At 48.1% G+C, this 26,734-nt stretch overlaps 1 protein-coding gene across 4 annotated transcripts in view; it reads right to left on the minus strand.

Moving 5' to 3' along the window:
• Positions 1-1,117: 1,117 nt before the first annotated feature.
• RNF157 (ring finger protein 157) overlaps positions 1,118-26,734 on the minus strand; it is a 95,731-nt gene continuing 70,114 nt past the window's right edge. For 2 of the 4 annotated variants that reach the window (XM_012512498.2, XM_030827514.1), the window contains exons 4-19: positions 24,274-24,420; positions 23,715-23,832; positions 23,166-23,232; positions 22,201-22,244; positions 21,147-21,194; positions 18,956-19,027; positions 18,247-18,406; positions 17,941-18,053; positions 15,736-15,974; positions 14,793-14,901; positions 12,592-12,703; positions 11,944-12,116; positions 11,634-11,699; positions 10,664-10,712; positions 8,737-8,847; positions 1,118-1,752 (exon numbers count right to left, since the gene is read on the minus strand). In XM_012512498.2, coding sequence (XP_012367952.2) covers positions 1,634-1,752; positions 8,737-8,847; positions 10,664-10,712; positions 11,634-11,699; positions 11,944-12,116; positions 12,592-12,703; positions 14,793-14,901; positions 15,736-15,974; positions 17,941-18,053; positions 18,247-18,406; positions 18,956-19,027; positions 21,147-21,194; positions 22,201-22,244; positions 23,166-23,232; positions 23,715-23,832; positions 24,274-24,420 — 1,747 coding nt within the window. In that variant the 3' untranslated portion in view covers positions 1,118-1,633. Of the gene's footprint in view, positions 1,753-3,661; positions 3,703-8,736; positions 8,848-10,663; positions 10,713-11,633; positions 11,700-11,943; positions 12,117-12,591; positions 12,704-14,792; positions 14,902-15,735; positions 15,975-17,940; positions 18,054-18,246; positions 18,407-18,955; positions 19,028-21,146; positions 21,195-22,200; positions 22,245-23,165; positions 23,233-23,714; positions 23,833-24,273; positions 24,421-26,734 lie in introns of all 4 variants that reach the window. The other 2 variants (XM_030827512.1, XM_030827513.1) reach the window with 2 other exon arrangements.

The following is a 26,734-nucleotide window of genomic DNA, read 5'->3' on the forward strand; positions in this document are numbered from 1 at the left end:
CTACTAAACCACCACCTTTTCCAAAGGCCAGTAGACAACACATCTAAGAGCCACATGGAATCCACTGATGACACGCACACTGAGGAAGGCGGAGCAGCCACCACCTCACAGTCCAGCCATGCTGTTTCAGCTCTTGTATTTGTGCCCTCGCACTGGACCGGGGCAGGGAGGGCACATGAACAGAACACTGTTTCTGAACTGCCAATCGGCATGTGCCTGGCTCCATCTCCCCCTTCAGTAATTAGGTTCAGCAGCTCTGGAAGGCAAGGGAGGAACACATGGAGGATGGGGAGGGCCCTTGAGGTGAAGGCCCTGAGCCCTGATTCCAACCTCTGTTCCCAGCGCACTGCTGCTGGCCACATGCTGCTGCCTGAACTTAGCTCAAGGCTCCCCACCACTTCCTTTGGGGACCCGGGCACCAAACTGAGAATCACTGGTCCACATTTCTCTCAACCATTAACAAAAGGGGGTACAGATGGGGGCAACAGGGACAAGAATACCACCTCCCAGGTGGGTGAGGATGAATTATGGTAATATATGACCACTCCTCACCCAGTGCTTGGCACACAGAGGTGGTCAACACATGTGTTTCTTGAAATGTCACCTTAGGATGGAGTCGCAGGCCTCCCTGAATGCACCTGATCAGGAGAAATGCTCCTTAAGGGAAATCATCTTAACTGGGGGATTCTCAGATTCAAGGGCTCTTTTTTTTTTTTTTTTTTGAGATGGAGTCTCGCTCTGTCGCCCAGGCCGGAGTGCAGTGGCGCCATCTCTGCTCACTGTAAGCTCTGCCTTCCGGGTTCACGCCATTCTCCTGCCGCAGCCTCCCGAGTAGCTGGGACTACAGGCGCCCGCCACCACGCCCGGCTAATTTTTTGTATTTTTAGTAGAGACGGGGTTTCACTGTGTTAGCCAGGATGGTCTCGATCTCCTGACCTCGTGATCCGCCCGCCTCGGCCTCCCCAAGTGCTGGGATTACAGGCGTGAGCCACTGAGCCAGGCCAAGAGCTCCTTCTTAAGCAGACAGGCACTTGAGGCCCAGAAGACTGGCTCTGCCACCAGAAGGAAGGATTGTTTCCTTCAACCAACCTTTTGGTTGCTACCATTTCTTGGCCTTGAGAAAGGTGCTCCTAGTGCTTGTGGAGGGAAACGCCACATCCGTGCAGTATGGCTCTCCCTTATCACAGCAGCGGTCCTCCAACCCTACCCCAAACTGCAGGTTTCCAATTGGTTATGATGTGCCAGAGACCAGCAAATGCCAGAGGGATGTTTGTAACAAAGCTGCCAAAACTCTAAGCCTTCTTGTTCTACCCCCTAAAGAAAAAAAAGATGTGTAAGAAATTAGCCCATGGGCCCCAGGCTCCACCTGAGCATCAAGGTACTGTGGGGACATTCCAGAGTCCCTGCAAAGGGTCTCATGAGCTGCAGTTCATTGAGTGGCTTTAGGTCACAGGGAGAAAGGAGGGCTCCAGTTCCCTCTGAGAGGTGAGGGATTGTGGTTACAGGTTGTAACAGCTGTCACAGGAGGGTGAAAAGTCTCCAGCATCTTGCTGAGGATGCCCAGTAGGCAGCAGCTGAGTGAGGATGGATGGAATGCAGGGCAGGAGGGGAGCCCAAGTGCAGAGGCTGGGGCTCAGACAGCCAAAGGGCCCCACACACAGGGCCTTGTCTCAGAGTCCTCCAGGCTGCTGGATGACAAGCGCCGGCGCTGGGCATTCCGACTGACAGCATTGTCATCAGCCTGCCAGGCACCTGGGGAAGAGAAAATGAACATTACAGGAGCCAGCCCTTTGGCTAAATCCAGATGGTGTCTCCAGCAGGGCAGCCCAGGAGCCGGCACAGAAGGAGCAGGATGCACGTCACCTGAGACTCCGATGAGGGTGCGAGCCACAGCACTCATGCGTGAGAACGGAGAGAAGCAGGTGCTGACAGGTGCAGAGCCTGCTCCTGCCCCCTGGGCTAGGTACAGTCACTGCCACTGTGGCTCCCAGACAGGGAGGCACATGAAAGATGTTCCTTGTTTTGCGAACTTACCCTGGGATCCACTTTTGTATTTTAATTACTTGGTTTTAAAGTTTGCCTATAGGTTACAATAGACAGGAAAAGGAAATTGGGCCTCGCTGAGCTATTTTCATCGGGGCAGGAAGAGGTGGGGGGAAGCGAGAAGACTGTTCATTCTGGCCCCAAGTGTTAATGTTTTCTGTGGGGGCCCAGGTGGGGCAAGAAAGGACTGGCCACCCAGCAGGGTTGCTGGGATGGAAGGCTGCCTGGAGGGAGGACAGTGTGAGGCTCCAGTCCCCGTCACCTGCCGTTTTCCTCTCCTCCTGCACCTACGCAGCTGTTGAGGTTTGGTGCCATCAGCCCAGCAGACACCAGCCCGAGAGCCTCGGGGTCCCACAGATACCACCACTGAACGCATCCTCTCCCCAAATCTGCTGCTGCCCCCACATGAGGAGTGCCAGCGCCTGTCTGGAAACCCATTCTTGGTGCTTCTCTTTCCTTTGTGCTCTGGATCCAATCCTCCACAACCTCCTGTGGACTCACTTCCTAGCCGTGTTGTGACTCCTTCTGTAGTCACACTAACCTGGGCTCCACTCCCAGCTTCCAACGGTGTGATCTTGGGCACATCAATTTACTGTGGGCCTTGGTTTTCTCATCCATCAGATGGGAGATGAGCACTGACCTCACAGGCTTGCTGTGAGGACTGGATGAGAGAATGCGAGTGTTGGTGAGTATCTGCCTCCTAGAACAGCCTGTGCTCAGGCTCCTCCAGGCCATCTCGCCTCTCCCCTGGGAGTCCTCTTCATCTCCTGCCCACAGATGAGCTCGCTCCCTCCAGTGCCCTCCCTCCAGTGAGGCTAGAGCGCTCCTGCATTGGGCCTCGGCTGCCTCCGCTCTCAGGGCCCCCTGGCTCCCTGGGGTAGGGAAGGCATGTCGTCCTCCGGACACTGGGCCTCCCAAGCCATGTCTCCCGGTGCCGCCCCCCTCACGAGGCATCTCTGGGCGGGTGAGGCCCAGTGTGCTCCTAAGTGCTCCCTGCACTATAGCTAAGTAGTGCTACCTGAACTACTGCTCCACGCATGCCTCACACGGCGGAAACCGCTAGGTCCTGGGGCTCCTCCATGGGACGAAGCTCCTCCTAGGCAGGGGCCATGACTTCTTCACTGTTGCAGTCGAGAGCCCAGCACAACACCTGACCCATAGGAGGACCTGACCAACTGTAGAGTGTGGCCGTAAGGTTGAGAGAGGCCACTCACAAGTGTCCAGGGTCAGCCTCAGGCCAGCCCAGGACATGAAACCCTTTAATGGCACGTAGAGTCAGCAGGTGTAAATGGCTGATTTCCATCAATGGCTTGGTGTGCTAATCCACCTCAGGCTCTAGTAACAGTCTCTGGTGCTTGACCCCAGGGCAACAGTGAGAACAGGAGAGTCTTGGATCTCTCTCTCACATCCAAACTGAATTTGGGATCTTTACTCCCTGGGGGTGGGTACTGGAGCCTGGGACATGAGTCAAGTTGTTTTTTTTTCACCTCTAATGGTGGCACTATGTGTCTAAGTGTGGCAGGATGAATATAAGGCAATATTAATATTGCCTTTAAAGTGAGGAACCCAAAATAAAATGAGCTGTTTGTTCATTTATATAATTTGGTAGATCTCATACCTATTCCTCAATGTTTATGGGGCAGGACTCCAGAGCTGCGGCTGTTCAGTAGGAAAGACCAAAAGCAAATGGTAAACAAGAGAGAAGACACACATGCATGCACAAATAAAAACAGCAGCACCACCACCACCACCACGGCCGCCACCACCAACAAGCCATGGAAGGCTGGGCCGGAGAGGCTGCCCAGAGAGCTGTCCTGACTCTGAATTCACAGGAGTCCTTGCTATAAACTCCAACCTTCTATTCTATAGAAGCCTTAGCCAGGGCAGAACCGGTTACTTGTGGAAGACTCAAGAATCAGATCTGAAGTCTGCTCTCCTGGCCTCTTGGTATGCTCTGTGGTGAGGGAGATCCTGCAGCAAGCGGGGGGCACCTGCCCCTGGCAAGGACCCTGAGGGGCCCACGGCAAAGCCCTGCTGCTGCTCTCTCCTCAGCCTCATTCTCACGGTGAGCCTGGCTGTGGAAAGTCAGTGTGGGTGCTGAGGGGCCTTCCAGAGCGGGTGCCGCCATTTTGTCTGGCTGAGTGCAGGCCCCTCCAGCCAAAAAATGGAGCATAGAGATTTAAAATCCTCAGAGGGAAATAGATAAAGGTGCTTTCCGTTCACGTCTTGGTTTTTGGGATATCAAAAACGGGAGTATGAAGAGACCTCTAGAGGTAGATTTTGGGAGTACATTCAGGAAAATTTCACAAGCCCCTTTCCTGCCTCTACGAAGCCACTTATTAAATATAAGGACTGTAATAGTCTTTGTAGAGTTGCTCTCCAGGGGAAGGAGAAACTTAGTTTGAAATTTTCCTTAGTGCCCACAAAGTGCAAGTAGCATCTTAGTCTTGGGTTTTGAGGCCTCTCAAAAAGAGGAGAGAATTCAATTTTAGGTCTCCACAAACCTTTTTAGATTTCACTGGATATGCTCATTCCAGTGGAATGCAGTCATTTAAAAATTATATTTGTATTTCCACTAAAAAGACCCAAATTATCTTTGCCTTTTTTTTTTTTTTTTTAGATGGAGTTTCACTCCATCTCAGCCTCCCAGGCTGGAGTGCAGTGGTGTGATCTTGACTCACTGCAACCTCCGGTTCCCAGGCTTAATCGATCCTCCTGCCTCAGCCTCTCGAGTAGCTGGGACCACAGGCGTACGCCACCAAGCCTGGCTAATTTTTGTATTTTCTGTAGAGACAGGGTTTCACTGCATTGCCCAGGCCGGTCTCCAGCTCCTGGGCTCAAGTGATCACTTGCCTCGGCCTCTCAAAATGCTGGGATTACAGGCGTGAGCCACTGTGCCTGGCCTATCTTTGCCTTTTTCCATCACTGACTACCCCAAGGCCTTCATATAACTATCACTTGCCACGATGACTTTCCTGCCACCTGTGTAACAGTCCACCAAACTCCTCAGAGCCACATCTGCTTAGCGTGGTCTCGCAATTCTAGTCTTACTACCACCTGTCACACCCGTCAACTGAGATCTCCTTCCTTTATTCCTTTCAGAAGCAATCTCAGAACACACCACTCCCCAGTGAAAAACCAAAAATCCACCCTTGGTCTTGGGGCCCAGGAAGACCCAGAAGCTTCTTAGGGGGAGAGGGGCTAGAATGACAAAAGTGCCTCTAAGCCCCTCACCAGTGTTACCAGAGTGGTGAGGATGGGAACCAACAAGGTTCTCAGTCCTTGCCACCAGCCGAGTCTCCTGGCAGAGCCCGTGAGCAAGGTGCAGGGCACAGGGACAACATGGGTTGCACCCCGGGCTCCATTTCCCACTGGCCCTCCATGAAGGGAGTGGCACCCGCTTGAAGAGGGAAATAGACTGAAGCAGAGACCAGGCGCATGTGCAGCTGTCCTGATGGGGAGAGAGCTGGCCGCAGGAGCAATGAGGCGCCAAGACAACCAGCGGTGTCTCAGCCCTAGGATAGAAAGCTGAACTTACAGCTGAGTATGAAGAGGCCTATTTCTTCCACGGGACCTACCAAAGTGGCTATTCCTGTCTGTAACCTAGCAGACACTTCCAGAGAGTTCTCCAGCAAATTTGCTACCAGTGTGATGCTAACAGTGGAACCAGAGATACATTTTGCCTAGAGATGTGGTTTTCCCTGTCAAGTAAAAAGGGAACCAGAGGTTTTGAGACATCACTTTTCACCCAACTACTGACCAAGGATGCCAATTAAAAACAAATCATGGCCGGGCGCAGTGGCTCACACCTGTCATCTCAGCACTTTGGGGGGCCGAGGTGGGCAGATCACCTGAGTTCAGGAGTTCGAGACCATCCTGACCAACATGGTAAAACCCCGTCTCCGCTAAAAATACAAAAATTAGCTGGGCATGGTGGCATGCGCCTGTAATCCTAGCTACTCAGGAGGCTGAGGCAGGCGAATCACTTGAACCCAGGAGGTGGAGGTTGCAGTGAGCTGAGATCGCGCCACTGCACTCCAGGCTGGGTGACAGAGCGAAACTCTGTCTCAAAAAAAACAAAAAAACAAAAACAAAAAAACCCAAATCCTTTCCATTGTCCTTGCCACAGAAGCATTCCCATTTTTATTGAACAGAAATTAATATAGTCTCACACATGTTTTTCTTTCTTTTTTTTTTTTTTTGAGACGGAGTCTCGCTCTGTCACCCAGGCTGGAGTGCAGTGGCGCAATCTCGGCTCACTGCAAGCTCCGCCTCCCGGGTTCACGCCATTCTCCTGCTCAGCCTCCCAGTAGCTGGGACTACAGGCGCCCGCCACCACGCCCGGCTAATTTTTTGTTTTTTTAGTAGAGACGGGGTTTCACCGTGGTCTCGATCTCCTGACCTCGTGATCCACCCGCCTCGGCCTCCCAAAGTGCTGGGATTACAAGCGTGAGCCACCGCACCCGGCCTCACACATATTTTTCTTGGAAAATCTTAGTATATTGAATACAGCCCCTCATCTTGAGGCCTCTGGTGAGGATATAATAGGACACTTAACCGTGCCTATACCTGAGGCCCTCTTCCGAGAGCCACCACAGACATTTGATTTCATGTCTGGCACAAACTGTGAGCCCACCATAATCTCTAAATAGCTAGCTCCACAAGTCACCCTAAGGAACCCCAGGGCTTCTCTCTTCCTCTCAGTCCTCACTCTCCTCCCGTGATCCCATGGAGTAACTATCAACAAGCAGGTTAGCTGAGGGTAGTCAGGAAGAGGAGGAATAAGCTCAGTTTCCACTAGCACTGTTGGCTAAAACAACTCCCAGCAGCTCCCTCTGCCAAAAAAATAGGGGTGAGTAAGGGAGTCCCTTGAGGGAGGCAGGAACCTAAATTTCTCTCCTAAAGCCAAGTAAGGGGTTGACCAGGGTAGAGCTGCCTCAGACACAGGGCACAGCTAAGGCAGAGACATCATTTTCACCCAACTACTGATGGAGGATGCCAATTAAAACCAAATCCTTTCCATAGCCCTTGCCACAGAAGCATTCCCATTTTTGTAAAGCAGAAATTAATACGGTCTCACAAATATTTTTTCTCAGAAGATCTTAGTACCCTGAATACAGCCCCTTGCCAATTAGGAATGGGAGCCTTGCTCACAGCCCCAAGCGAGCGCCTCCCACGTGTGTGCGTGCCCAGCAAGCTTTGGACGGGGTGAAGCATTGGCGAGGAGGACAGTGCTGGCACGGAGTGAACATGAACTTTCATACCAAGTCTAGAGAACATACATGAGTTTAGAAAATAAACAAACCAGACAGACAGATTTACATTTGGCAAAATGATGTGAAACACAAATGGACAGATGGAAGCCAGGCCAGGAGCGGGAAGGCAGGGAGTGAAGCAGCCCCCGGGCCCCAGCAGCTCCAGTCCAGGCCTAACGGGCAGGAGGCTGGCCCTGTGGTCAACACTCCCTCCTCCACGCTCAGGCAGGAAGGGGGTCTTCCCTGGGCCTGTGCAGGAGAAGCAGGGGAACTGATACTGCCTCTTTTGGTCTCACTGAAGATGAAGAGGCCTGGGCAGTGTCTTTAGAACAAACTAAATAGAAAATGACTCAAGAAAGCCCTTTGAAGGGCTGGAGAAAGTATCTCTAGAGAATTCCAGCTTCCCCTGCCACAAGCTTGTGTGGGGCCAGAACGTGCTTGGACTGTGTCTTGCACAGGCTGATGGAGAGTGGCAACCACAGAGGTCGTGTGGCTCCAACACCTCCAGCCACGTCGCTGAGCGAGTAAAGCACTGGACCCGGGACGTGGCTGTTCTGAAGCTGAAGTGAGTCTTCGTTCAGGGAATGTTTAAGAGGATTCAAACAACACGATCTGAAGGACAATTTCTGTCGTGAAACCCGGAGGGGACATTTGACTGAGTCCACTTGGGCAAGATGTGGATTTTAGAAAAGCAGTTTTTGGAGCCCTTGAACGGGCACATTAACTAAAAAGGCACTCAGTGCTCAAAGTGTGATTAACATGATCCTGTGTAAGGCATTACCTAGATTGGGTTTAGCATCATGAGGAGGAGTAAGGGGCACACTGACAACCTGATCACCTGTGAAGTTACAGCTCCAGGGAGCAGAGAGGAGCCCTAACTTGACCTTTCCACTGGGATCCAAATCCAGTAGTATGTACAATGCAACTGGGAACCCAAAGCTCCCTGGATCACAGAGCCATTCCCTAGCCTCTAAAATGCTGGCTTTCACATTCCTCTCTGATCCTAGCTGAAACACATTTCTTCTGAGGAGCTACAGCTTCACTTTTAAAGGGCGCAGGCAATCCTTCCAAGACCTTCGGAGAGAGGTGGTGTCTGTCTGCTCAAACTTTTTGTTGATGAAAACAAGACTGGGCCACCTGACATGGTACCTGCAAGGCCGTGATGTGGGGTGGAGAGTGGTTAGGCCAAATCGTAAGTTTTGCTTCTTTCTTCCTATCCTAATATTCTCACTCAGAGCAAGGCTGGCTCATTGCAAAAAGCTCAAGGACTCTCCCAGGCCTTCTTACTTCCTTCAGCAACTGGTCTCCAGCACTAGCACACCCCAGGCCTTCTTGGCAGGAACTGCAGGGCAGGAGATGGGTGTACCAGGGTGAGAGCAGGGGTAAGAGCACAGGGATCGTCTCCCACCAAGTTCATGTTCGGCAGACTGCCACTCACCAGGTAAGCAGACCTCAGAGCACAGCTTATTGTCCAGTGCTTTCACGCTTGCGATGCCAAAGTCATTGTTATTGTCACACTCCATACCTAGAAATGCGCATGTCCTCTGGCCTGTAACGGAGTTAATGCAGTTAGAGAGGGGCTGGCTGTGTTTTTCTCTGCATTGCTGTACTTAAAATAAAAATCTTAAGGATGGAGACAAAAAAAATCAAATCATATGTTAAAAAAAAGACAATAATTACGTGGATAAAGAGTGGACAAGAAAGGAATCACGTTGTGTGGGCATGTCTGTGTTCTCGCACTATCCTGCTGTTTCCCTAGAGCCCTTTCCGTCTGCTGTTCCCTAACAAGTCAGATCACTGAGGAGGGCTGTGGGACACAGGCTCAACAAAGAACACTACAGCGAGCAGAGCTGGGCAGAGGCCAGGCTGGTGAGGCTGCGACCAACCAGCAGAAGCTAGGGAGGGCCAGTGGGGAGGGCATCCTGCTCATGCCTGCATCTGCCTTGGGTGCGAGCTGGGTGTGTTTAGACAACATGGCTCTGCAAAATAAGTACATGAAACAACAACTAAAGGTCTTAGGGTCCACAATTTTGCATATCAAATCAGAATGACTATATTCACAAAATTATGATTTCCCTTCTTATGAGACCTGAGTTGTTATTTTCAGTGTGTTTTAGGTGGCTAACCAGAAATCTACAGACATGTAAGAAGGGAAGGGAAAAGTTTTAAAAGTTGTTTTTTATCAGGCTCCCCTCTTTTTTTCTCAGTGAAACAGAGAGAAGAAAACAAATCCATTCCACGGGCTAGGGAATGTCAGGTGAAACAACCTGGCCACGATGCACCTCTTAGAAGCAAATATTCTATGGGAGAAACAATCACAAGGGGTAACTCTAGAGCCTCAAGCACTGAAGTCATCAGCTGAGTTGGTGACACTCCAAACCCCCTTGGGCTGGGGTGCAAGAGCTGACGGAGGCAGCCTTGGCGGCCACCTTCTCCTTCAAGCTCCTTGGCCAGGCGGGAGCTGTCAGGTCCACATGCACACCTCCAACACTTCCCAAGCGATGGCCAGCGCTAAAGCAGAAGCAATAGGATGACATCTGCTGGCGCGTCTGCATCCAGGCCGGGCATACGTGTGCTCTGGAGGTGCCCCTGAGGGAGGTGCCTCAGAGCAGCAGGGGGAAGAGTCTGGCTCCTGGAACACATAGTGTTCCCTGCTTGGGGGAGACTTTCCTGCCCCCCTTCTTCCTCCTATGTCCTTGCTCTGTGGGCCATTCCTTCTCTTCTAGCCTTACTGGAAACAACATTCTTCCAACTGAAGATGTAACTGAGGCCTGAATTATGGTAAAGGAAGATTATTACAACAGCCTTTAAAATACTTGCCTAAGCTGAGCTCCTGAAGAAACCTGGACCTGTTTCCTTGACCACGCCTTTAACATGTCTGCCGGCTCCTGAGCGTCCTCTTTTACAGTAATGTCGGCCATATTCCTAACTAAAGCAAGACCTGACCAGCTGCCAAATAGTTCTCCCCCTCCCCCCAGTGGAAGAAATGGCCACTGCTGTTCAACACTGAGAATGCCAGGACAGCTCTGTGGGGCTCCACTGAAAACCTGCAGCAGGGAGGCTGATGATGCGAGTTGCTTAGAGAGCTTCCGAATCTACTTCAGGTAAATATGGACCTGTATGTATCTCCTGCAGCACCCGCACCTGACATCCATGGCTCTAAGGCCCAGAAAGAGCTGAGGAGGTCATAGAGGTCATCAGTGCCCTGCTTGCTTTGATGTACCATTAAGAAGACGATCTTTTCCTCTCACAGCCCCGTACAACTGAGCAGTGCCATCAAGTCATACCGGTACCCTTTTCTTTACCCCTCAAAGAATACCCAGGAAAGAAAGATAAATAAAGAAGTAAAGGACCAGATCTTTTACCATCTTCCTGCGTGGGTGACCCATCCTCTTCCTCTATAACATCATTTCCCTAGGACAGAAGGAAGGCCCTGTGAGTCTATGAAGCGGCAAAATGAGGAAACTGATTGGCTGAAGACAAAACTAATCATCCTAATGGTATCTAACTCCAGGGCCTACGTTAATAGCATATATTTCCATCTGTGTTTAATATGCCTCAGAGGCTGAGTAGAGGCAGATCTTGCTTGGTGAGGCACCATCTGCTATAGGGATTAGATTCGAGCCACATTAGCCATATATGCTCAGAATGGTCTGTCAGGAACATCCTTGTTAATAGTTTAGCTGATGCTGTTTCTCTAAGGTGGAAGTAAAAATTACTAAATGAAAGAGCAAACTGTGAGATCATAAGACTTTCAGAAATCCCTTAAGATCCCAAACCCCATCCAGATCCTCCATCGAGAGGAGTTGGCTCAAGAAGAGTTCTAGGGCTCTCATTGTGAGCCGGCGTTCCACAGCACACCACGGTCAAGGCACGTCTCACACTGAACTGTGGTCCTGTCTGCCTGCTAGACTGGGCTCCTAGATGGGTGCAGTGGGCTGGGGGTAGGCAGAAACCTCGCCCCCCAGGTCTGTATAGGTCTGTATGTGCCCCAGCACCAGGAGAGCACCTGTGGCGTAGTCCCCCATGTAAATACTAGTGGAATGAAGGACGATATATTCTCAAGGCCAGGGGCTAGCCAGAAAAGTTCCCTCTCAAACTCACTCCACACCAGTGACCCCGGGAACCAGTGGCCCCACTCACTGGACAGTCCACAGGCCTGGGAGCAGCTGCTCTCGTCTCTACCCACATTCCACTTCTCACTGATCTGGGCATGTCCCCTAGGAAGGCTTCGTCAGCACAGCCTCCCGGCCCTAGTCCTTACTGGCATCCCCAGCCAAGGCCAGCACTCCTCTGGCTGTGGGAAGGGGCACCACTCTGTGCTGTTGGGGTTACCTCTGCATCCTGCTCTCCAGCTGGGAGGCCAGCAAAGTTGCTGTCTGGAGACTCCGCGGGCAGCCCCTGCAGAAGAACACAGTTTTTACAGGCTCTTCCATCCAGCTCTCGTGGCAGCAAACCCAAACCTTCTTCAGAACAAAACTGGTGTCAAATAGGAGGGTCAGACCTAAGGCAATGCCTTGTTTTCTGCAGCACTCCTGGCATTTTGGGGGCTTCGCAGCCATGCACGGCAGACCTTTGGTTATGCTACTTTGGACATGTGTGCAAAGAACAGAGAAGCCAGGGCAGTTCCCGTCCCTTCCCTTACCTCTCCTTCTTCTGAGGGGGCCCTGCTGGCAGGCTGGGGGGAAGAGAGAGCCTCTCCCTCCTCCTCAGTGCCAGGGGCGATGTAGGAGCCAGACATGGAGGAGACGGTGTCGGTGCTGATCTGGGAGGATGCCATGGACATGACAGACTGGGCCAGGCTGCTGCTGGCAGGGCCTTTGGAGACAGGGGATGGGGAAAGGAGCCTGGAGGTCAGGCAGGGCTTCTGCAAGCTTTCTGGGCAGCAGACCCCTCTCCCTGCATTCAGGCATTGAGGAGTGAAGTGGCCGTATCTTGTCCTCCCCCAAAAGTGGTTTTAGCTTTACGGTTTTCCAAAATTCTGTTCCTTTATATTTTAGAGCTCAGAACTCAGCCTCGGGGACGAGACATTTGCTTTTCCCTGTCATAATGCTAAAGGAAACCTCATTACAGCAGGACTGGGGCTGAGAGAATTGACACCCCCCTAGCTACAGGCAAGCCCGCTATCCCATGGTAGGAAAGCAAGTCCTCTTCCCTCACAAGCCAGGGCCTACTTGTCATGCAGTCCAGGTATTAGCTTGCCACTCCCATGTCCCTTCCCGGAGGAAATACCAGGACACTGTGGGCTGGATAAGGGGGAAGGACATGCAGCCACTCCCCGCTGCTTATGTACCTTCTGGGGAGGAAATAGTGGATGACAGAGGCGTCCCTGTGCAAGATGACTGGTCAATAGCTCCAGATGACGACAAGGTGAGATTCTCACTTTCTGGAGTCATACCACATTCCTGGGGGTTGTGGGGGGACACAACAGGACATGGAGCAAGCGCCAGTCACCTGTGCTGGAGGAAGGGGTCAGGGCGGAGGTCTGGGTAGAGATGAGGAGGAAAGGCGACACTGGGAGGGACTGAGTGGCATGCAGAGGCCGCAGCTTCTCTCTTCCGTCCTCACTTCTCAGCCCAAGCCTGGAATGACTGCCTCCCAGGGGAGGCACACACTTCAGTCAACACCTCCTGCCCAGGGCACAGCATCTGCCGCGGCCATACAAAGACTGCAGCTTAGGTGACCCAGGTCACCCTGCAGCTGTGACATGGGGACACCCCAGGTTTCCCCAGGATTATGATCAGCTTTCCTTCTGTGGCAAAAGCATACAAAGCCAGCAGAGGCCTTCCTGCCTGCAGGGTATCTCCACGTGGACCCCAGTTAACTCCTGCCCAGCTGCTTTCTGATACAAACACCACCTTGCTCCCCAGCCTGCTGCTCCTCCCACACCCCCACCTCCGATCCCAGCCCCCACCTGCCAGGCATCTGGGTGCACAGCCTCACCCATCCAAGACGGATGCAAAGTTCTACGAACTGTGTCTCCATAATCCCTTCCCTTTCCTCCAGGCACTCCTCTTTTGTCTTAGTACACACAGTCCTTCTTTTTTTTTTTTTTTTAACTTTTTTTTTTTTTTTTTTGAGATGGAGTCTTGCTCTGTCGCCCAGCCCAGGCTGGAGTACAGTGGCGTGATCTTGGCTCACTGCAACCCCCGCCTCCTGGGTTCAAGCGATTCTCCTGTCTCAGCCTCCCGAGTAGCTGGGACTACAGATGCATGCCACCACACCTGGCTAATTTTTTCTATTTTTAGTAGAGACGGGGTTTCCCCATGTTAACCAGGATGGTCTCGATCTCCTGACCTCGTGATCCGCCCGCCTCGGCCTCCCAAAGTGCTGGGATTACAGGCGTGAGTCACCGTGCCCAGCCTGTCACACAGTCCTTCTTGCCTGGGCTACCGAAACCCTTTCCTGGCTAGGTCTGTCTCCCGTCTAGTCCAGGCTGCACGCTGCGGTCGGGTGGGCCTTTGGGGAGTGAAGCACTCACTGTGCCCTTGGCTTGCTCCGAGCCCCGACTTCCTGCTCTGTGCCTTTGCATGCATCATGCTCTCCACATGGATGTTTCTCTCACCTTTTTCTCCATGTCTAAAAAACTTCAAGGTTTAGCTAAAATGCTACTCCTCCATAACACATTTTCTGATTTCCTCCACTTACAATGATCTTTTCCATCTCTGACACAGCAATTTATTGTCTCTGTTTTGGGCACACTGCTTTTTTATAAAATTTACTTAGTCATTTAACAAATACTTACTGAGCAACAACAATGTGCCAGGCACATGCTATTCCCATGTATATGTCCTGTCCCAGCCAGACCTGAGCACCTAAGGGCAGGGACCACTTTATTTACCTTCCTATGCCCCACTGTACCTAGCTCAGTGCCCTACAGAGAGAAGCTGCATAAACCTTTGTTAAGTGAGGTCTCTGTGGGATGCACAGAGTAGAAAATTCCAGCCTTGTCTTCCATTCTTCAACATGGGCCTCCCGGCACCCCCCACTTACCCCCAGGACTTTCTCCTTGCTGTTCCCAGGTCTAGGGCCCTCTCTCCTCGTATATCTGCATAGCTAGCTCTCCCACTTCCCTTGGTCTCAGCTCCTGGACCGCTTTTTAAGAATGGCAGCCCCCACTTCCAGCCGTGACACTCCCTTCCCACACGTCACACATGCTGATCCACAGCACCATCTGGCACACGTGTATTTTTTTACTTATTGTCTTTTGTGTCCCCCACCCCCACCCCAGCTAGCAAGAATATAAATGCTACGAGGGCAGGGACTTTTGTAGTGTCCCAGCTACTATCCTCAGCATATAGCACAGTGCCTGGCAAATAATACAGGCTGCACACACAGTTGAATGCATGAATCCAGTGAAACCTTTGCCACTGCCTCAGAGGGTGTTGACAAGGTGTTTGATGAGTGAATGAGAGCAGAGGGACCTGAGGAGGCATGCAGGTAGGAGGAAAGTCCCTGGAGTACAACACCCAAGAAGAGAAGAATGTCCATTACCTCTCCAAGATGCTGACCGGACGGTCTCTGAGAGAGCTGTGTCTCCGACTCGCTGCAGGAGCGCTCGTCTTCCTCTTCATGCAGCACGGAAGAGTTCTGGGAAATGGATCTGTAGGAGTTCAGTGGAAAAGCAGCTACATCCAACGTCCACTTAAAGAACAGTACTTACTACAAGGGGAGCTGAGGGGAAAACCCAAATCTTTTTTGTTTGTTTATTTTTTGAGACAGCATCTCATTATGTTTCCCAGGCTGGGCTCGGACTCCTGGGATTCAGCGATCCTCTTGACGCTTTAACAGAGGAGTACAGCCTCCTGAGGAGCTGAGTAGGTCCGGGCTAACTTGCCTGGCTCGAAACCCAAATCTTAAGTAGGACTAGGGAGATAGAAAAGAGAACCAGGGAGGGATGGAGACCTCTTTTGGGTGTCAGAAGCACTAAGTTTTACTTTTAGCTCCTTTGATGACTTGCTATCTAAACTTGGGAAAAACCACTGCCATTTACAGGGTCTCAATATTTTCATCTGTAAAATACCCTGCCCTTTACTCTGCCACAGAAACCTTGTCATGATTTGTGCCTAGCTAGATTTAGATGTTTAAGAGATATGGATCACAAGGTTCCTTCAGTCTTTGGACTAAGCAATGCTCCCAGGGGCCTAGAAGGCCCTGTCCACAGTGTTCAGCGTCCTCTTCCCTATATCCCATACCCTATCCTTGAAAAAAAAAAAGAATACATAAGAGATTTGTCTCATCAGAGTTTTCCTAAGTACCTACATACCATCTTATTTTCATCTCTTAATGGATGGGATAACCTTCCCGCAAGCAGCTCTGGGAACAGCCCAGAGGGTTACTCTGCCCTAAGTCCCCAGGATGTGGGCCAGCACCAAGGAGGGTTGAAGCATCTCATCAAGGATTCCGGGGGCAACAGTGTGCAGCACTGGCTACTCACTTGGAGAGACTCTTTTTGAGTTTGAGTCCCTGGCTACTGCAGTCAGACAGGCGGTCAAGAGGCGAGATCGTCCTGACGGGGGGCAGGTGGCCATCACTGCCATACGAAGGGAGCATTCCTGAGAGGTGGCCATCTCCAAGCACGTGAAGTGGAGGAACTGCTGGGGACGGGGTGAGGGGCCCGTTGAGGGCCTCCAGAAGAGATACTACTTCATAGCCTGGTGGAATATTCTCTGAGGACTAGGGGAAACAGAGACAGGCTGAAAAATTAATTAGATCCTTTTTGTTTTATGACATGATCATGCTACTTACTCTACACTGAAAAAAATGTTTTATATCTGTTCTTGGGTGGGGGGTCTGGTAAGAACAACTGTACTAGAGACAGAGATAAAATATCAAAGAACCACACATTGCAGATCCTGCTTATTGGTAAGCTTTTTCTTAATAGTCTCTATTTTTTCTCCGATTATAATGGAAATTTGGAAAATACATAGAAGTAAGGCAAAAAAATCACCAGTAATCAAATCACCCTAAGTTACTTTTGTTAGCATGCTGGTGTCTCTTCTTCCCATTTTTTCTGTGTACTATTTACACAGTTTTGATCAATCTGTAAATAACAATTTCATATTCTGCTTATTTTATTATACTTTCCTCTTTTAAAAAAATAGAGATGGGATCTCACTATGTTGCCCAGGCTGGCCTTGAGCTCCTGGTCTCCATTGATCCTCCTGCCTTGGTCTCCCAAAGTGCTAAGATTACAGATGTGAGCCACCATTCCTGGCCAGAACATAAATATTTTCCTTCGTTTCTGAAGCCTCTTCATGTATGTCCCCTTCTCATAGAGCCCCTAAGTTTTCTAACTATTCTCCTAGTGCTGGGAATCTAGTTGTGTCTAACACATCCTATTGTGAACAAGTCTTGAAGAACATCCTTGAATGCCTTTTTTCAAATTATCTTCTTGTTATTAAATTACTAGCTCTTAGATGATGAGGTATAAATGTTTTTAAGGCTCTTGATATATACTGCTGTTTTCTGCTGTTTTGTTTTCTTCAGTGCCTTTTCTAGTTATACTCCTATAAGTAATACAGAAGACCTATTCTGACTACTTCCCCGAAAGCAGGGAGAATCGCTAAAAAGAAAAGTTTTTAAAATTTGAAAGTTGGAAAACGGTATTCTCATATTTGATATCATTGATTTTTAATGTGATTGAACTTTTTAAAAAATTCTATGTTGAGTATGTTTTGTTTATGCCCTTTGCCCATTTATCTACTGTTTTATTCAATATGAACTATGGCAAAGACACTAGCTTTTCCTCTGATACATACATTGTAAATACTTTTTTTTAAAAACCACTGTTTGTTGTCTAACTTTTAATTTTGGTTACCTTTTAGACCTCTGAAGTGCTAAACTTTTTAGGTGGTAAAATGTATGGTTCTTGCTTTCAAGCTTAGAGAATCCTTTCCAAACCAAAGTCAACTAAATAATCATCTATAATTTATTCTAGGTTTTGAATGTTTTGCTTGGTTTGCTGTAATGTTTGTTTGGCTTGATGCTTTTAATATAGTTAACTAGTTACTCCAGCTGGAATTTATTTGGTAAGGAGTAAAGTGCTAAACTAATTTTTCCTCCCGAAATAGCTAATAATTATCCCAATACCATTCATTAAATAATAATCTCTCCCAGCAGTGCGTTAATCTAAAGAAAGACAGTATCTGCTGCTCTTTAACTGCAAAACTTTGAGGTTTCACCCTAATATCAGCACTTACACTAGGAAACTGAAGTCAGTTACTTTATCTCAGGCACTGAGGTCACAAAACAGGATAAAGAAAAACAGTTACTTTCTTCGAGGATTCAAATAAAGATAATAAATTGTATTTAAATCCAAAATAATCGTCCCATTGTTTCTGCCTGGGGGAGTTCGAGTTGAACCTCGCTGGAGTGAAACTGCAAGCAGATGGCTCTAGGAATGGTAAACATTAACTGGACACCAAGTTCCCAAGGAGGAAAAGGGAGGTTTTCATGACCAATATTCAATTTTCCACAGTAATAAGTTGGTTTTAATGCATGCTCTCAGCCGGCTTGCTAAATACTGCAGCATGCCCAGGTCTAATTCCTTGCTGCAATGCCATGTAGAGAAGCACGAAAAGTTTAAAAAAGCCAATGAGGCATTTGCTTCAGAGGGGCCGTGGTTCTGAGCCCAACTTACTGAATGCTCTTCAGAGTCAGATGTCTGGGATGAGATGATGGGGTTAAAGCTGGTTGGGGACAAGGGGCCCAATTTTTTCCTCATGGCTCGGATCTGAAGCAGTGCCCGGAAGGCTATGAAGAAGAAAACAGGCAATCAGGACATCCTGATGCAGGATTAAGGATGAACAAGAGCCCAGACAGAAACCATGATCCCTCCCAGCGTGCATCCGTTTGTCAGATCCAGCAGCAGCACGTTTCAGTGTTTTGTAAATGTCCTCTTGTCCTCTCTCCCACCCACCAGTCCCCCTGCCGCTCTGGGGCTTACGCAGTCGGCAGATGGGGCAGTTGTTGGCCTGGTAGCGCAGGGTGTCTGCACAGGTGTTACAGAGGCAGAGGTGGCGACAGGGCAGAATCAAGGTGTCCCGGACATCTGAGAGACACACCACACACTCGGCACTGTTATCACTCACTTCGTCTTCACCCACCTGGCCGAGGAGAAAGAAATGTAGCCAATGGCACAAAGCCCTTCCTGTCCCATACTTTACTGACAAGGCAGCGTGCCTGAAGAGCTAATATAAGTAATAATTATGAACAAAATCTGCATTGACATTGGACTTTGTCGTTTACCCAGTGCGTCCACACACTTAGCTTCACTGCTTCTGGGAAGTATTTACCTAAAACTGAGAGGACGAGACTAACCACTAGAGCTCCTCCTATAAGGCTCAGAGCTGGGCCTTTCAAGTCTCAGCTGAAGGGACCTAGGGGACCACTCAGATAAAGGAAAAGGAGCAAAGAAAGGGCCCTGGTGGAAACCGAGTTGGACAGAGCTCTGCGGCAGAACAAAGCCAAACAAGCCTACTTTTCTCATTTCCAAAGTGGTAAAAGCATAATGATCTGAAATGAGGAACAAGAAAATACCCTTCTAAGACCTAACTGATTTCAGAGTTTGGCACGCTAAATTTCTGGACGCTGGCTTACGATTTCTCACTTGGCCTAGTGGAAAGAGTACATTCAGAATTTTGGGTAAAACTTACCTTAGAATCTTGTGTGTTGTACTTGTTTTCAATTCCATAGATCTCCTGAAGGAGGTAGCTGACCCCGTCTACCTGAACAGCAAACAGGTAGGTTCAAGGACAGGCTGTCTCTACTGAGAGACAAGAGTGGGAACTCCCTCCCATCTTACCTCTTTTGGTAACCAAGGACTACCGATTCATAATGAGAAAAAAAATCAAAGGCCTAGATAAGTAAAGGATGCTTTTATTTACTTATGTTTTCTCTTTGAGAGAAGAAAGAAAATCAAATATTTAATTCACCCATCATTATATACAACAGGCAACATAAAATTTCACAAATACAATGATAATACTTGCACTGCAGCTTCCTATTATGGACAATTAAGAAGGCATAGACTAGAAAAAGGGTGGGAGGGTATGCATTAAAACCTAGGCATTTGCTATGTAATCCAATTTGAGTTCAGACATTATAAAAATAAAGGAATGGAAAAGAGAAAGAAAAAGAAGAAGAAATTGGCAAGGAAAAAGATGGGAAGGGAAAATATAGATGCAAACAAAGGGTGATAGCAAGGCCTTGAGGGAGAGGCTAATGGTGTATACCCCACACCATGAAGCCACCCCATCCCCAACATGCAGCAAAATTACACCTCTTGGCCCTGTTTCTTTTCTTTTCTTTCTTTTTTTTTTTTTTTTTTTTTTGAGATAGGGTCTTGCTCTGTCATCCAGGCTGGAGTGCAGTGGCACCATCTTGGCTCACTGCAACCTCTGCCTCCTGGGTTCAAGCAATTCTCCTGTCTCAGCCTCCTGAGTAGCTGGGATTACAGGGCGTGATCCACCATGCCTGGCTAATTTTTGTATTTTGTGGTAGAGACAGGGTTTCACCATGTTGACCGGGCTGGTCTCAAACTCCTGACCTCAAGTGATCCACCTGCCTCAGCCTCCCGAAGTGCTAGGATAACAGGGATGAGCCACCAAGCCCGGCCAGCCCTGTTTCTTAAAACCCCAACTACCAAGGCCCAATCCCACTCCCATTAACCTGGGCCATGTCAGTGCCTACATTGACCCTGCCCCATTTACTTTTAGCAGCACGCTCTTCTGCCTCACCTCTGTTTCTTAGCCATCCCTTCCCCTAAGACACAGCCTGTCTCTGATTTTATATCCCACTCTCCGGTTTGACAGTCTCTTGCTAATGCCAATCTAACAAGAGGAAAATAGTTGAGCCCTTCCATCCCATCCAGGCCTCCTGGAGAACCAGGCCTTCCCCTATGAGGCAACTCACCAAGGCCTGGCCTGCCCAGGTAGTGCCTTGGGCTCAGGATCTGTTTCCTCCTCTGCTGCTCTTAAAACTTGTTTTCATGCAGTGATTATATTGGAAAACTAATTTATACTAAGTTATTCTTATTATTGACCTCATTAAAAGAGAGGCGAGTAATTAACCTAAAAGAACGAACAGTGTAGAATTTCAGGTATCTATCACCCATCTGCAGGGAGGCTTTTCTTTGCGTCTCGAAGAAGCCCAACCCCGCCTCCTACCCAGCTGCTCTACACCCTCCGTGAGATGACCTGCCCCTCACCCACCCCCCCCTTTGCCAATGCCACTGGCACCACTCTCTCTCCTCCCAGTGATGTCTCCTCCTACCTCTATAAGAGTGGAAAGAAAAGTGCTGGCACATGGTAGGGGCTGGGACTTCTAGCAGACATATGCATAAGGTGCTGATCATTCTGGAAGAGGGAGAATGGCTAACTTTGAATTTTAGAAAAGGAATGGATAAACTAAGCCAATGACTCTAATTACCCTCAATTGGACCCTGATGCTTTATCCTTTTGCTTGAAGTGTTTCTCACTCTGGCATTTTAAAGAAAAAGAGTTCTCCCTAAACCCAATGTTGGGAAATAAATCTTATTCTTTCATTTCTCAAGTCCTTTGCTCAGATAAAGGCTCCCTCAACACCAACACTTCTGGAACAATGAAGACATCAAAAATCAGCATTCCTTTCAGGCCACCCAAGTCGTTTGTAATAGCTTGTAACATTCAAAAGCACTCCTTTTTTTTCTTTTCTTCTCTGATTTAAAAAAAAAAAAAAGAGGAAAAAGAGAGAGCAAAAAGTAAAACAAAAACAAAAACAAAAAAAGAGGGAGAGAGAAGAAGAAAGGAAAGAATAAAAGGAAGGAAGGAGCCTAATACTAACAGTCTGTGGTCTTCAAATACTTACTACTTGTTTCTGTTTGAGGGGCTTGACACAGAAAGTTCCATCTGTGTGCTGGAATGAAAATATGAAAGTTATGACAAGGAAGGGAGGATAATAAAGCACCAGGTATTCTTCTGTTACATCTCCCAGTTACAGTTGCCCTCCCTTATCTGCAGTTTCATTTTCCATGGTTTCAATTACCCACCATTAACCACTGTCTGAAAATATTACATACAATAAGATATTTTGAGAGAGAAAGATCACATTCAGACTTTTATTACCTTATAGTTATAATTGTTTTAGTTTACTCTTAATCTCTTATAGTGCCTAATTTATGAATTAAACTTTATCATAGGTGTAGATGTAGTATGGGAAAAACCACAGTGTATATGAGGGTTCTGTACGATCTGCAGTTTCAGGCATCCACTGGGGGTCTTGGAACTTATCCCCTGAGGATAAGGGGGGACTACTGTACACATGTTCCTGGACACTCTCAGAGTAGAATTATACAATCCTAATTCTTTAAAGGTCTTACAATTATCCAGTCTAACCTTTTTTTTTTTTTTTTTTTTTTTGAGACAGAGCCTCACTCTATCGCCCAGGCTGGAGTGCAGTGGTACCATCTCAGCTCACTGCAATCTCCGCCTCCCAGGTTCAAGCAATTCTCCTGCCTCAGCCTCCTGAGTAGCTGGGATTACAGGTGCCCGCCATCATGCCTGGCTACTTTTTATATTTTTAACAGAGGCGGGGTTTTGCCATGTTTCCCAGGCTAGCCTCGAACTCCTGGCCTCAAGTGATCCACCCAGCTTGGCCTCCCAAAGTGCTGGGACTACAGGCGTGAGCCACCGCGTCTGACCCAGTCTAATCCTTTCATTTTAAGGAGACTGAGGCCTAAGGAGTTGAAGGTCCTGTAGCAAGCCGGTGGCAGGGCTGGACCTACACCCAAGTGTAGCCCAAAAAGTGATGTAAAAGCCAGACCCATTCTGCTGAGCTCAGGCACCCAGCAAACGGGTTACATATGTCTCACATGAAAGAAAGGGCTAAAGGCAGTAAAGCGAGGCCCTCTAAAGTCACTCACCTTCTCAAAAGTACCCAGCAGGACATGGCAATGGCCAAAATACTCTGAAAGAAACAAAGGCATGTGAGTGAAGAAGCCCAAACAGCACACCTTGATGCCCATGACCTTCTCCAGTTCCTTGCAATCTGGCAAACCAAATGTGCCAGGCTGTCCCTAGAAGGGGCACATTATATAACCCAAACTTTTTTTTTTTTTTTTTGAGACAGAGTCTGGCTTTGTTGCCCAGGCTGCAGTGCGGTGGCATGATCTTGGCTCACTGCGGCCTCCACCTACCGGGTTCCAGCAATTCTCCTGCCTCAGCCTCCCAAGTATCTGGGATTATAGGCATGAGCCACCATGCCCGGTTAATTTTCTGTATTTTTAGGAGAGACGGGGCTTCACTATGTTGGTCAGGCTTGTCTCGAACTCTTGACTTCAGGTGATCTGCCCGCCTCAGCCTCCCAAAGTGCTAGGATTACAGGGATGAGCCACCAAGCCCAGCTAACCCACATTTTTTTCAGACCAAGTCTCACTCTGTCACCCAGGCTGCAGTGCAGTGGTGCAATCTCAGCTCACTGCAACCTCTGCCTCCTGGGTTCAAATGATTCTCCTGCCTCAGCCTCCCAAGTAGTTGAGATTACAGGCAAGCACTGCCATGCCCAGCTGATTTTTGTAGTTTTAGTAGAGACAGGGTTTCCCCATGTTGCTCAGGCTGGTCTCAAACTCCTGACTTCAGGTGATCCACCCGCCTCGGCCTCTCAAACTGCTGCGATTACAGGTGTGAGCCACCGTGCCCAGCCAAACCCACACTTTTCACATCAGCCCAGGAGCTTGGAGTCACAGATGTGAGAGGATGCAGAGACTGCCTGACTCACAGTCACAAACACCCACAAAGAAGGCATGTTGTTCTGGGGCCACAGCTGCTGCCAGGAATATGCCACAAAGAGCAGTGTTGCACAGCCAAAGAGGACAGAAATCGCCCCTACCATCTCCTTCATCCACCACAGCATGTACCACTAGAGGGTAAACTTCTCGATCTAGATCAAAGCCAAGCTGAAGGGAAAGAAAGGAAAGAAAAAAAAAAGAGGATTTAACACATATAGTTGGCACAGCTAATCTCAGAAAGGGCGATACTGTCAAGAAGCATTAATCTCATCTCTGCTCCTCATTCTTTAGCTTTGTTAATTACCCAAGTTTGTTAACTGAGGGCCATCAGCTGCTTTTTAAAAATCTCATAGATGTAAATAAGGCCCTCTAACCTATAGGTTTTTTTTTTTTCTTTGAGCATAGCTTTCTCAAAGTATCCTAGGCTAATGGGCTATTTCCATTCCTAGGGAATGGAAAAATTAACAAAGTTCGGTATATCCTTGATGCAAAATAAGCAGAGCTTTAAAACGACATAACGAAGTCACAAGGCTGAAAGGTAAGCATGGCCTTCAAGCGTCTGAGCAGCCCCTTTGCTGTTGGCCCGAGTCCCAAGTAGCCCCTAGGCCCTTCTGAGTCGATGTGGGAAACCCTCCCCAGAGGCAGCTCACCTCCTCTTCGGCCCACTCGGAGGGATCCACGGTGTGGGAGGGCAGGCAGAACTGCTGACACACTCCTCGCTTGTAGTGCACAGTCTCCGACTGGAGGCTGTTGTCTTTGGGAATGTAGCTATTGATACAAGTGGGAGGCAAAGCAAAAGTCAGTATCCGGCACAGATGGGTCTGACAACTTCCTCTGCTCACGCCTGTTCTCAATTATCAACAGGCTCTAGCGAAGAGAAGAAAGGGTCCTTTATAATCTCTTTCCCTTGCTCTTGCTTGGCAACGTTAAACTTTTCTATTCGACCCACACATCCAAAGAAAGGTAGCTTACTGGATTTTTAACAGCATGTTAAGGACCTGAAGGACTACCACCATTTGCCGCTATACCAAGATGGCACAATTTGAAGAGAAAAGGTAAAGGGTAAGGCTTTGTAGAAGAAAATCTAAATTCACGAACCAGATCTCATCTGGCTGCAGAAAAAGAATGTTTTCTGCCCTTGCTGAGGGGATGAGACATGGACTCTACCTATCTGGGAAGGAAGTGGCTCTCCTTGTCTCCTGATCTTACCCGGCGATACCATTCTGGAACTCTTCCGTGGCCTGGTAATAGATGGTGATGGCTACCCGAGCATCTGTGTCAAAGGTGAACTCAACATTGTAGTGGACTTTAGCTTTACTGGCCTCTTCTCCAGGGCTCTTCACTTCCTCAGCACATCTAGAAAACCACAGACTCAGCATTTGCAGAGTAGCATATCAATATTTTAAAATTTACCTTTTAAAAAAATTAGCAATATATTGTGGGCTTCTCTGAATGATACGCATAGGTCTACCCCTTCACTTTGAATGATCACAGAGTGCTTCATGACCAGTGTTGCTGGGCATTTAGGTTACTTCTGATATTTCATAGTGCTACCACTACACCATTGTGCATTTGGCACTTTTGTTTTTATTTTAGTAAAAGTTATTAATCACATAGTTTAAATAGTTTCCTCAAGGCAAAAAAAAGCAGGCCTTACTTCTTCCCTTTCCCCCTCTTCAGAGGACACCCCTTTTAGTGATCATTTTGGCATTTACCCACGTTTCTAAAAAATATACTTGGGTTACTACTTCTTGATTTTTCAGTTTCAGGCACTATCTATGGGTTTCCTACTACGGAAACAAGGATTTCTTTCTCTTTCCTCATTCTGCTCCATATAGAAACTCCGCCATCCCCACAGTGTAGCTGCATCATGATTTTATTATAATAGTCCAGTACATTTGTGTCTGTATTACTGTGATTATACAAACATATAATCTATGATTTTTCTTTTCCTGCATAACTTCTTTTTCTTAGTGCTCATCCTGGTTTTTTGTTTTTTTTTTTTTTTTTTCAGTTGTGTAGTTTCCTATGTACTCATCACAAATTCCAACCCAACCTCTCTGGGGCTGTCTAAATCTCTCAAGACGTTCAGATGCACCAAGCGGTCTATTCATTTCATCTCATTGAGGAGGTCCCTTGGACTTGCTCCCATCTGTATTTGGCCCTCTGCACCTGGCTCCCAGCCGCCACCCTGGAATCTCTCCCCCTCCATCATCCTGGTGGGTCCCTTTTGCCTCTGTCCTCCTGTAGAAGCTCATGTTTCCTGCACCTCAAGTCTTCCTCTGTCTTGGGTTATTCTTTCATATCAGCGGAGCACGTGTTCTACCAGCTTCCTGAAAAAGGGTGTGTTGGGAAATAAACTTTTGAGAGCTTTTATTCAACATTCACACTTCATTGAAAGTTTGGCTGAGCAAAGTATTCTAGATTATAAATAATTTCTAAAAGATACTGAAAGCCTTTTTGCTGCCTTATTTTTCACTTCCCAGCGTTGCTCCCAAGTCTGAAGTCGTTCCAACTGCTGACCCTTCCTCTTCTGAAAGCTTACAGACGGCCCTCTTTCTCATCCACTGGGGCACTTGGTGGTCCTTTCCATTTAGAAACTTGTACCCTCTGGTTCTGAGAAATATTCTTAAATTCTAGGTCACTGATGATTTCCTTCCTTTTATATTCTCTGTTCTCTGTAGAACCCGTTAGTTGGATGTCAGATCTTCTAAATGGGTGTTCTATTACTTGCATCTTTCTTCTTCTATTTTCCTTCTCTCTGGATTTTTGCTCTACTTTCTAGAATATTTCAAGTTTTCTTCCTATTGTTCTATTGAAATTTTCATTTCTGCTCCTTGTTTTTAATTTCTAAAAGCTATTTTTTTTGGTTTCATAAACACTTTGTGTCATCGTGTCCATGAAAGAAAAAGATCTTTTCTTGTATCTTTGAGACTATTAATGAAGTTTTCTTCTTCCTGCATAGCTTTTGTTTCCAATTAGATTCTTTTTTACTTTATTATTACTTTATATACAGATGGAGTCTCACTATGTTGCCCAGGCTGGTCTCAAACTCCTGAGCTTAAGTGATCCTCCTGCTTTGGCCTCCCAAAGGTCCGGGATTAGAGGTGTGAGCCACCACACCCGGCCTAGTTAGGTTGTTTTAAAATGTTGGGTTTTTTTTGCTACTGTCTTTCCTATTACAGGCATTCCTTACACATCTAAGAACCTGTGGCTGTCTGCTTGTATTTAAGATATTTAAACTGCCGATTAGAGCTCTGAGTGCACAGCAGGACTTGGGGATCCTGGGCTTCACTGTGGGCAGACCTGGATCTGTTGAGGAACCTCTAACTCTAGTCTCTTAGGTTTTCCTATCCAGGCAGGTCCAATTTCCAGAAAACAGTTTTCCTCTCTCTTGACAAAGGCCTGGCTGCCAGCATTCTAGGGGCAGAGTGGAGAGGCAGCTTGAGGGCTCAACATCCAGTATGCCAGGATCCACTCACCTGCTGTTTTGTTTTGAGACAGGGTCTCACTCTTGCCCAGGCTGGAGTGCAGTGGTGTGATCGTGACTCATTGCAGCCTCGATCTCCCTAGGCTCAGGTGATCCTCCCACTTCAGCCTCCCAAATAGCTGGGACTACAGGTGTGCACTACAATGCCTGGCTAATTTTTGTATTTCTTGTAGAGACAGG

The sequence above is a fragment of the Nomascus leucogenys genome, chromosome 14, assembly GCF_006542625.1.
Source record: "Nomascus leucogenys isolate Asia chromosome 14, Asia_NLE_v1, whole genome shotgun sequence".
Classification (NCBI taxonomy): domain Eukaryota; kingdom Metazoa; phylum Chordata; class Mammalia; order Primates; family Hylobatidae; genus Nomascus; species Nomascus leucogenys.